Source organism: Catharus ustulatus, chromosome 5, assembly GCF_009819885.2.
Source record: "Catharus ustulatus isolate bCatUst1 chromosome 5, bCatUst1.pri.v2, whole genome shotgun sequence".
NCBI classification, from domain to species: Eukaryota; Metazoa; Chordata; class Aves; order Passeriformes; family Turdidae; genus Catharus; species Catharus ustulatus.
In genome coordinates this window covers 12,410,358-12,422,362 of record NC_046225.1, presented here as the reverse complement: position 1 = coordinate 12,422,362, position 12,005 = coordinate 12,410,358, and the positions used below count along the sequence as shown (strand labels likewise).

The window sequence follows — 12,005 nt, the reverse complement described above, 5'->3', positions numbered from 1 at the left end:
ACTAAGCAGAAACAGCTCTTCTCATTTCAAACAAATTTTTGATCGAACAGAGAAGCCTACAGACAGCTATTTCTGGGGAAAATTAAACACCCCAGATTACCATCTCTTTGAAGCAGGAACTGTCTATACCCTTGTCTAGGACGACGTTTAGTGCCACGAGATTGATAACAGAGGTTTTCCAGGCATGCTGTATCCCAAAAAAAAACTTTACATAAAGGCAGTTGGGAAACACAGGAGCCATTGCAAGTCCCTGAAAGTCCAAGTCTAATAGAACTACAAGCACAGAGATTTACTAGGTAGCTACTGTGTGATTTTAAACAGCAGTTAGAATTGTCTGGCATTACCCCTGAAAACTGCAAAATTCTAGTAACTTAAAAACCTGTAAAATTCTAATACCTTAGAAACCTGCATTAGAGAAGACAGTCAATAGATTGCAACAAAATCTGCATATTTGAGTCAAATAGCAGGTACAGGATGTCAGCAAATGATCTGTTAGGGTGATCAAGGAGCCTATAGCCTCAAAGTCTCGTTCACACAGCAGGCAAGCCTGTGGGACAAGTAAAACTTCTCAAGGCTCACTTAGGAATCTGCAAACTCTTCAGAGTTTCAAGTTTACAAAGTCTGCAAAAATAACACAGTTTGTATTTTCTTTAAATTGATAGACTGCAAAATATGTATGAAGTATTCACAGAGATTTTTTTTTTCCCTCAAGCAAAGCCATATTTATCTAAAGATGCTCATAAACTCTGCAAGCCACTTCCTACAAAAACCACCATCTCTTGAACAGGGCTGCTTGGAAGGATAATAGGGATAGTTTGCACACATCCTCTGCCTTAAGATTCTGCAACTGTGTGAGCTGAGCTGCATCTTGTTCAACTTTTGAATAGCTTTCACAGTCAACATCAAATAGTTTACAAGTTAAATTCAGATATTCGTTCTGATATTAATTAGTTGTGCTTCTTCAAAGTCGCTCACAGGATGCAATTTCAGTCAAGCCACCTCTGTGTTTCAAATTCAAATAACTCCAGATGAGTAACAGATTGAATATGGGACACACAGCTTTACCAAATTGATTAATTTGGAAGATGTCAGGTATTGTTTTGATTATATAAAACTGTGTGCCAGCTATAACTGCAATACATGACAGATCTAATACCACTTCTTGCTTTCCAGATGTCCATTTTGCCCTCTGCAGAGCAGTTTTTACTACTATTTAAACAGAGTTACAGAAGACCCTAAATGAATGGAAGAAAATCTTAGAAATACCCTTCAGAGCATAGAATACCCTCTTTTTAGCCTTTCCCTTCAGGGCATTTCATATTTTGCAGAACAGGACCTCTGGCTATGATGTACCCCTAAATTTATGTATATACGCTCTCACAAGTTGTCTTGAAGGCTCCTCATTCCTGTAAAATGGATTGTTCCAGGCTTTTTCTCAACTGCACGTCTGCTTTTCTCTTTGCTTTGGGAACCAGAAATTAATTTTTTTTTTTGTGTGGAGTGAAACAGGCATAAACCAAGATCACTTCCTACCTTTCCTGTTACATAATACATAATACTCTATACACTGTTTTGTATAGAGTTAAAAGACAGAATCTTCATGAATAAAAGAGAGGACTCAGGAATTCCTGGGAAATGGTGCACGATGGAAGAGAATAAATACTTTGGCCAGTGCAAGGTGAGTTTGGGTGGGGAGGGGTTAAAACTGAAGGAGGTTAGAGCAGGGCTCCTGCCTTATTAGTTTGGTTATACGGTGTGAGCCCTGCTGCTTGCACTGGAACCAATCAGAATGCCTCATATGTGATTGTGCATGGAGCACCCCACCTAAAATTCTATCCTATGACACGCTTGCTCAAGGCATTTTGAGACAACCTCCTAATAAAGCAGGGTTGCTTGGTTTTTCTTACCTCTTGGGTTATCACCGATGATGTTGGTTTTGCCATTCCAGTACCAGAGCAGCAAGGTTGCATCCCGGGATCCTGAGAGGATGTAACAATTCCCTCCTATGTAGGACTCAGAACGAGCCAGACAGGTCACAACATCCCAGTGGCCAAACACTACTTGCATCAGTTTACCTGGAACACAGCAAATTGATTATTTTAAAACTATCCTCTTATTCTAAGACAAATCAAATACATTATAAAGTATTTTAGAAGTATTTTCTTTATCCAAAAAATAAAAAAGGTTCAAAATAGAACTACAGTAGGGAGTACTATTTTTTCTTTATTTATTTGTAGGAACTTATTTAAAAGTGCAGTAGTCCATACAATCCAAATGAATACTTGCAGTCTCTCAATACTGTACTTTACTCAAAAGTCTGACTGGATTTGCTGATGCCCAGCATTTACAGATCTTGAAGAAGCAGGACAAAGAACAAACACACACACTTTTCTCATGCTCCTACTCAGCCCTTCAGGCAGTGGGGGCCAGGAGAAATCCTGCACCCAGTGACACAAGGAAGTGTGATGTGTGATGCCTCCAACGTGTGAGCCTGGCTTTCTCAGCACAAATGACCATGCATCCATTTGTGCTTTGGGCTGAATAAAGAACAAGGAGGAACAGAAGGAAAAAAAGAGTGATGGCTTTGGAAGGATTGACAGGCCAAAAAAAGAAAGGAAATACAGACTACTGCATTTCTGAATATAAATAAATAAAAATAAAATAAAATTACATGTTCTGAAAAGTGTTTAAAAATAATAAGGAAAACAGATCAGTATTGGGACTCGACTACATTTTAATAAAATATTTTGGTGCATGAATTAAAAACTATTGGTCCCTTAATATAGGTAATAGGGAACATTCCACAGCATCTGTATTTGTATCCAGCCACTAAATAACAATTAATGGGAACAAAAGATTTAAGGGAGTGGTTCTGAGGAAAGAACAAAAATAGCATTAATAGCTTGATTTATAACAAAATTGAAAAGGTAATTGCAATTAAAGTGAAGAAAACCAGGAAAAAAAACAAGAGGTATATATGAATATCTACAAAAAGAGAGGAAACTCCTTTAGTACACGAAGAAAAAATAAAATAATGACACAATTTAAAGGAAACCTGTACATCAGATTCAAAATCAAACACTGGAAAAACTTATTAGGCCTGCTCTAATCTTCCAAGAGAAATTGTGAGATGAAGTGCTACCATCTAAGCCATTTCTGAGTGGACAGCACAAACCCTGGCTGCACCCTTACTGTGCATACCCACCTCATAATACAAGGGTGAGAAACTCAGGGATCAAATAATTACGTGATATATGTTTCAGCTATATTTATATTACCTGGGGTAATTTATACTTTTAGAATGCAAGTTCATGCTATAAACATCATTGAGTTATAGAGATCTCCTTCTCAATTATTTTTTATTTTATAGGTTCTGTTCTAGAAAACAAGCATTTTACAAGGTTATTTCTGCCTGGTTAGTTTTATTTGGTACAGCATAAGATTCAATGGATTTCATCAAAACAAGAAATAAGATTTTGCTATTTCATATTGATAAAAAAATAAATTACTAATTTCATAACAGTTCCTCAAACTTTCCTATTTCCTTTAACATGAATTGTCCTCTCTATACAGTAATATCAAACTTTTCCATTTGCACTCAGATATCCCTTTTTGACAGAACAAATTTTCTAGTTAATGTTTTATTTGACAGCTGTTGTGCTACAAATAATTAAAAGAAAAATAAGACTCAAGTCTGCAGTATTGAAGCTAAAACTCTGTCTAGAAGTCATTCCCACTGCTGGAGGAAGGTTTTATTGTGCTTCTACTACACTGGCTGTGCTGAGAACCCATGGTTTAAGATGGTAGTATTTCCTATTAAAAAAACCAAACCCAAGATCTGATAGGAAAATGGCTCTTCTTTTGGTTTTTTTTGTACAAGTGCTAAAACATAATTGAATTCAACACTTTTGATCACTTGTCTTTAAAGCATTACTGATCACATCATCTTTTCCCCTTGATGTTCTGCTGATTTCAAATTATTTCCCTACTATATTCTCATTTCAATTTTAAGCAAAACAAACTACATCTGAATTCACTTCATTTAAGCCAGAGTTGCTATATTGACAAATAGAAGAGACAAACCTGAAACTTTTCTGACAATGGTATTTTGGTTTATAATCTGATTGGCTTTGGTAGTAACAAAGGGTCTGGTGAATCTGCCACACACAAAGGAAATAACTTAAAGAGATATTTGTAGTTCAGATTGATACAGGGCAAGGCTACCAAAACCATACAAATTCCTTCCCTAAGTGTAAAGTAAAATACATCCTTCGATACAATAGACTTATTTCTCTATTCATATAAATCAAGAATATACACTGAATATTTTTTAGTGCTAGCTATCTTTTCTGAAAATCCACTTTAAATTCACAGTTTTATGCAAATTTATTTTCATCAATGAGAAAATTAACCCAAGAAGGGTCTAACAAGATGTCTGTATAAAGAATTGTGGGCAGTCAATATTACATAAATGGAACTTCTCCTTTATACTTAAGGCTTTAAAATTGTAAAAATGACAGCAGTACAAAAGTACACCATGAGATCTAAAGTCTTCACAGATTTTCATTAAAGACCATTCTGGTTTGTCAGACATTTTGGTTTGCCAAGTGTGAAAAACACTGCTAACTAATATATTTAAGAAAAGATGACAAACATGTAGGATATTCCCTAGGGATTAATAACCTACTGGAAAGCTTGATGGCACACACACATTAACCACACTGGGTCATTAATCCCAAAGAAGTACTTTGCAGTGAGGTTGCTATTTCCATTATAAGATAATGAAAGGGAAAAAAATCATACCTAGTTTTTCCTGGGGTTCCATGGCTTCTGAATTCCTGTAGCTCCTACACTGAAAGATTCTTTTCTATTTAGCATGACACATGCATGACTTCAATGGTTTGGACACACTCCAGCTGACAGACTAATTTAACTGCTGCCCATTATATCGATCAGTTTATGTTATATAAAAGAATTCAGTGGTTCCAAATCAATTCTAGTATGGCTTAGCTTTCAAAGGCTTTCATAAGTATTTTCACCAGATTTCAAAACTTCTCTTCTTATTCTATGGTACTTGCCTGTATTTCCTGAAATAAACCAGTTCTCTGGTGCTGAAAACCAACCAGAGGTAAATTCAAGTAAATACTTTAAGAATAATTAACTCTCCTGGTATGCCAGGCTTCATACAAACTCTCACCTGTGAAAACCACAGTGCAAGAGCAGGCATCCCTGTCCTGTAAGTTTGAAGTGAGAAACTCAGTCTAAACCAGAGCTGCTCCTCTCACATTTGCCATCATTCCACAAAAATGAGAGCACACAATACATGGCAGCAGTTGGCAAGGAAATATTTGACAAATATTATTAATAGTGGAGTACATACACTCTCCACCTCTTATCCTTTATTTGAAAAAGTAGTCTGATAACAAACAGAAAAAAAATCTTTTAGGCTGTTTCATATTTTAAAAATACTTTACCTGAGTCAGTAGAGTAAACACGGAAACTCTTGTCCCAGAAGCCACAGACCAAGATGTAACGATTGTCAGAGGTGATGACAAAACACTGGGAATGTACCTGAATGCTTTGGTCTAAAAGGTCAGTGATTTGCCTCCTGTGCATACCTGTATTGCTGGCTGAATAGAAAAACATACAAATTGAGACATTTTAGTATCCACATTCACAGAAAAAAAGCACAATTTAGAAATTTACACCAAATATATTCCTCACTTTTGTTACTTGTTTTTTGTGGCAGGGACATTTTCTTTCTAATTCTACTATAAAATACTCATTACACTTCTGGGAACAATGCTAATTCTTGTAGTATACATTTTAAAATTGAAGAAATCCCTTTTTTAAGTGACATGTTGCTGAGAAATAAATGAAAGATTGCACCTAGGCAACAGTACACAGAAATGTAGTAAGATTCCTTCCCTTCTTCTTCTAGTATAAGAACTAAAAACTACAAACAAAGAGAAGGAATGTAATGATAAGACAATACTCAAACCATGAAGAGGTTCAAATGAAGCACACAAAGGCTAATGTTTTATTTCCTGAGATACTCTTCCATTGGGAACCCACAGCATGGACAGGAATCGAGTGTAAACACATTTGTCACATTATATCTTGTCCTTAGATTAATAAGGTGTGCATATATATATATATACATACACATATATAGGGCCCATACATGCATATCATGAAAATCCTACACTGCAGGAAGAACTTGCAGTGTGCTTTGCTCCTGACAAAACCTGATTTCCATCCCAGGCATGTAATTTCTCCTGGGTTTGTCTGCCAGCTGCTTAGAACATCAATATTTCCATCCAGGCAGTCTTCCAGACCTACCTCTAATCCTGTGCCCTTCTTTACTCTTTATTCTTTTGACTCCCTTCCATTCTCACAGGCCAGCTATCTCCCAGGTCTTGGGGTTATTCCATTTACTCTGTATCAAATCTTTCACTTATCTATGCTTTTGTTGTATTTAAAATGTTGATACTGTCTAGTCCATATGGGTAGCAAATAATTTAGCAAGGTGTTGCCACTTGGTTTCTGCAGGTAGCACAAATGTGGCCTTCACTGATCTTGGGTCACTTAAAGAGTAACAACACCACGTTACAAATGCACAGTGAACTGCTCTGTTTGAAAAAATAGCAGCAAAGGAACCTCAAATGACATGCAGATCAACTAGTTCAGAGAGTGTAAGGCCTTCAAAACACTTCACCTCAAAAAGAGGTCTAGGATCTGTGTCATATCAGACATTGCTGTTTTATGTCTTCCTGTGCACTGGGAAAATGGGGAGGGCAGGAATCCCTCCTTATGACTATGACAGCAACGAGATTCCTGCTATAACCATAAAAGTGTAATTTTGTGGTCCTCTTAAGTGCCATTTCTAGGTAAATGTGTCTAGCCACAATTAAAAACTTCTAATATTACCTACATAATTACTTGCTTGTACCCAATGATGCTACTCAGCAATGACAAAGAAAGCCTTTTAAACTATGTCCAGTGTAATCACAAGGTTGATTTGAGATCTACTGGAGGAAGAGAATATTAAACCATTTTTCAGAATGTGAACATTAAAGGTCTTTGCATCAATGTGATTTGGGGTTCTTATTTACACTTCTAAGATCTACTTGATAGCAGGTTTTAAAGCAGAACACACATTTCCTGCTCCAAACATTTTTTGGATAAAATCTGTTTTAGGAAGGAAAGGAGAATTACAGCACGTGTCACGTGTCTGCCTCATAATAACTATTGCATTATTCAGATGAGGATGGATTTCAGAAACTTTGGAAAAACACTTTAATTTTATTATTTATCACATTAAATGGTTTCATATGCTCCCACTGTTCCTGGTTTAATTATCCTAGAGCTTAGCCTGCAAAAGGGCTACACAGGAAGAGTCTGCATCTACAGACAAAAATATCACACTTCCTACTGGGATGTGCACGTTAGTTTTGAAATTAATTCTCACTGACTGACAGATCTGTTATTCTAACCTACCCAGGCAAGTTCATCTTTGCTCTGATTTTTCCATGCTTCTATAATTGGCCACACCACTTCTTTTCCAGTTAAACCACCCTGAAACAGCTGTTTTTAAACTAAGCTTGAAGCCTAACAAAACTGGGGGGCACAGAATCCTATCTTCTTTTCTCCCATCCTACAGCTAGTTTGTGTTTTGGTGTTAAGTGCTTGAGTTGATCTTTTCTCATCATGTTTGAGGTTCCATTTGCCATGCTACAGACTCCAAACATGCACTCCCCAAAGTTGGGTGTGTAATAAAAGAACTGACCAAACTCTAACCCTGCTTAGAGAAAAATCAGCTCCATATAAGCTGATAAACCTCTATAATAAAAAGTCACAAATTGCATCTATTACACTGAGTCATTAAATAAAGGAGAGACACTCGTCCAACCCTTTTTAATAAAAGAAAAACACACACAAATTTAACTGGTGAAGCTGATCAAAAGATGCAATACCCTTGAAAAATGAATACTAATATCTCAACACTAAACCAGAGTGGGCAATATATTTCAACTTTGAAACTGCTTTGCAATTACACATTAATCCCCTCAGCCTGAACAGCAGGTCTATGAAGAAAGGATTGATCTCCTTTAATGGTGAAACCCTGGCACCATGGTTTTATTTTTCACAACACAGTGCAGTTAAGAACCCCACTGTTATTATGAAAATTTCCTCAGCAAAGGAGCTCCATCACATTACCAGTGCACCGATTCATCATAACGTGCCTCGCTCCTGCTCATCAACAAGTCTGAGTGATGAAAAGATCCAATATTATCCTGACAGTACTTCATGCACATTCTCAATCACACATTATTACAGCATCCATATTAATTTTCACTGACACGCGTCCTAGGCCTGTTCAAATTAGGCAAACCAACGAGGGGGAGTTGATGAAATACCAGCATAGCCACAGCTCATTGCATTCCAATTTGCATGCAAATGGTTTATCAGGAAAATTCCATTCCCAGCAACCAGCAAGTGAAAAACAACCGTAATCTACACTTCAGGGCCACCATACAGAGCTTAATGAATCGCAAAGAGAGAAGGAAGTGACAGACCTATGAGAGGATCGATTTCCACTGGCAGCTGGTAAGGCTGGTCTTGTACAGCACCTTGATGAGCTGGAATTCAGGAAAGAAGATTTTTAAACTTTACATATTTTTTTAAATACATGAAGCCACATATATTTTATAAATCAAAGCTATGTCCTTTTTTTAAGCTATTCAAGATTCTTCTGCATCAGTTGAAAGGAAAACAAAAAAAATCCAGGTGCTTTTGCAGGCTGCTTATTAAACATTTATTTTAGATTAGGGCTATTCTGAATGTATGCCATCAGCAGCAGCTCTGGTCCTGAGCCATAAGCTCTAGCAGATGCTTTACTGGCAACCTCTTCTGTCGCAACAAAACAAAATTAAGTGGTAAAGGGGACTGAAAACAAAATGTGACAACCATCTGCTGACTGCAGCAAATACTATTTTCCTCTTTAGTTTTTAAAGTACTGTTTGAACAACTGGAGCACAAAGGACATTTTTTTTTAAAAAGTCAGTTTATGATGCAGAGAGGGAAATTTCATAGTCATCTTGTAGTCAGCCAGTATTTAAGGATTCATCCATCATCAAAACCCATTTATTTGCAAGTTTGCATAGAAGTTAATATATTAATTCTGCCAACCCACATTTCATCTGGGCACCTGGTGTACCAGTAAAATGTTTAAGTACTGAATTCTCCTGCAAGGGTAAAAAAAAAAAAAAAAAAAACCCAAACCTTTTTCTTTCCACAGCTTCACTACAAAGAAACAAACAAACAAACTGCTCCCCCCACCCCCAACAGCCCACAACACCTTATTGGAAGAGAAACAAGAAATAATGGCTAAATACTTACACATATTATCTTTCTACCTACCATCCACAGTTTAATAAAAATTAATATCAGTACAAGGATTTCTTAAATAACTGATTCATAAGTAAATTCAAAGTTCTACTGCCATGAAACACCAACATAGAACAAAACACGAAATCTGCGTGACTAAAAAGAGCATCCTGCTGGCTACCAGGGCCGTTAGATGTCAGTAAAGCCACCAAATTCATATTCAAAGGCAGGAATGGGCTTTTTAATTACACATTAGTGACAACTGGTCACTTGGCAACTTAACTTTTTTATCATGATGGCTCATTAACAAAGACAATGCTAAGCCCACAGCAGGGGATATGGAGCAGTAATGATACCTGCCCTCTCATCCTAGGAGATCCCATTTTGGTAAAAAATTGGAAGGCAACAATAGCAAAGCCTCAGGAGTCCACACCCAGATATCTTAAGCACAGTGCTCTATTAACAGCCTGCAACTGATGAGTGCTCTCACAGGAGTGGGGTGAGGTGATGTTTTTTGTTGGGTTTTTATGGTTGGCTTTTGTTTGTCTTGATCTGTGGCTTTTCCTGAATTCTTTGTAATGGCAAGGCAAATGTAAAATGCCTATAAATGAAAAAATAGCCACTCAAAAGCACAGCTGACTCTTCTCCCTTTCAGAGGTGAGGGAAAAGCCTGAAAAATCTGAAATCTCTATTCAACTCAAACCAGTTGGTTACTACACTCACTAAACTGGTTGCTCGCTCACAGATCATCAGATCACCAGCAGAATTGTGCTGGATTACTACTTCTGAACATTTTCTTCTTCCCATGACTGTTGTATGTTCACAAAGGCCATTTTTTAGAAGCCTTGACTAATACCCCATGGTTAATACATGGTCACACAAGGTATGAGAGGATACTATCCTCCTTCTTTCAAAGAAATCTCAGGAGCCCTGTAAATAGTTCTTGCTCACAACTTGTTATCTTAGACAAGTTTCACTTCCCCCCTTCCTTCCCACCTTTCTCTTGAAGCATTTCTTGGGTGGATGAAATAATACATAGATATTTCTATTTGAGAGGTAATTTGTAAGAATTAGGAAAAAGTGTGGGAGTCATCTGGTTTTTTTCAGAAAGTGATCAAGGACCATGGGTCAAGATTTCTTAGCAGGAATTTCAACCATGTAAGTGTTTTTTTGGTGTATCTTCTATTTAAGTTATTTGAGTAGAAGGTCTTTTTTCCCTCCCTTTCTTAAAAAGCCTTTGACCAAATATACTGCACTGCAGCTAAATAAACTTCCTTTGATGGCTTGAGCCTAAGGGTGTCATATTCAAGGAAAGGATGATGGATGTCTTTAAGATTGGAAAATATTAGAATTAAAAGCAGAATTATATTCTCAAGTGCACCCCACTTTTAAAGGAAAATTAATTTTATTAGTTGCTGTGCAAATGACTATTTTGTTTTCTTTTCATACTAACAATACATAAGCACCTACATACGTAACTTTGGGGTATTTAAGATATGACTTCCCATATCTTTCATTTTCTAATTCTCATGGGGTGGCTTTAACAGCAGAATATGGAGTTTATAATCAAGAAAAAAACAGCACAGAAGACTTCAGCCAAGTTCCACATGCTTTGAAACTGCCTCTGAAGTGATATAGTTCCCAACAGATGGAACAACAAATTTAAGAGGAAGAGTGTGCCTTTATTGTGACCAGACAGTGATACTGTTTATGTCTCCTTGCATGGTGTCTGATGGCCTGGAAAGCCATATATTGTTTTTACAAACCTTTGGTGTGCTACACATCTTGCTGCAATAGCTCAGATTACCTTTCCGAGGAGAAACTAAGCCGGCTGCATCAATGAATTGGATTTGCTTTTTCCACTTTAAACTCACAACAGTTCTGCAGCAAACTGTGACAAGCCACGTGCTGCTGGATGGCAGGGGTTTCTTAGGCTTCTTGCTTTAATGTACTTACCAGGGAGGCTGTGCCACTTGTTCACAGCAAAGAGCCTGTTTGCAGTGACCGTGATCACAGCGGGAGTGGCCAGGCCAGGCTGGGTGTTGGCGGCCACGTGAGTGACCGGGGAGTTGGACGGGAACTTGAGGACCATGATAACGTCCTGCTGGGCTTGCTCTGTGAACATCAAGGGGCTCTGCAGGAGGAGATACTGTTGAGTGCACACGACAAGAACCCAAATACACGGGAAAAGAGAACACGGGGAGGAGAAGAGACAGGACAAGAGAAGGAAGACTGAATTAAAACCCATGAGTTCTGATAGAAGCTGCAGCAGAAAAGCAAATGCAACAATAGAGGACAGGTTTGTGGAAATAACCATTTTAGGCAGAAAACCCTGCACATACCCTATTAATTTGAGGGCTTTGTTGAACACAGGGTGTCTGTATACAGACTTTCTTACAGATCACAGCAGATTAAACTAAAAGTTTTCAATCACCTATCTCCGCCAAAAGAATTCTCTTTCATATCTGCAGAGACAGTATGTCAAGGAAAGCAATGCCAAACCAGGAGGGAAACACAAAAAAAAGTGAGTAAAAGAAATTCCTGCTCCTAGAGATTGTCTCAAGTTGCATTAAATTGGCAGACTGTAATTCTTTACAAGCCAGATGAGAACATGA

The 12,005-nt window shown here is 37.5% G+C and overlaps 1 protein-coding gene across 4 annotated transcripts in view; it reads right to left on the bottom strand.

The window, feature by feature from the left end:
- LRBA (LPS responsive beige-like anchor protein) overlaps window positions 1–12,005 on the bottom strand; it is a 365,003-nt gene that overhangs the window by 25,581 nt on the left and 327,417 nt on the right. For 3 of the 4 annotated variants that reach the window (XM_033059906.1, XM_033059907.1, XM_033059909.1), the window contains 4 exons: window positions 11,347–11,539; window positions 8,580–8,642; window positions 5,475–5,630; window positions 1,908–2,075 (listed from right to left, as the gene is read on the bottom strand). In XM_033059906.1, the coding sequence (XP_032915797.1) occupies window positions 1,908–2,075; window positions 5,475–5,630; window positions 8,580–8,642; window positions 11,347–11,539 (580 nt within the window). The remainder of the gene's footprint in view (window positions 1–1,907; window positions 2,076–5,474; window positions 5,631–8,579; window positions 8,643–11,346; window positions 11,540–12,005) is intronic. The other variant, XM_033059908.1, reaches the window with a different exon arrangement.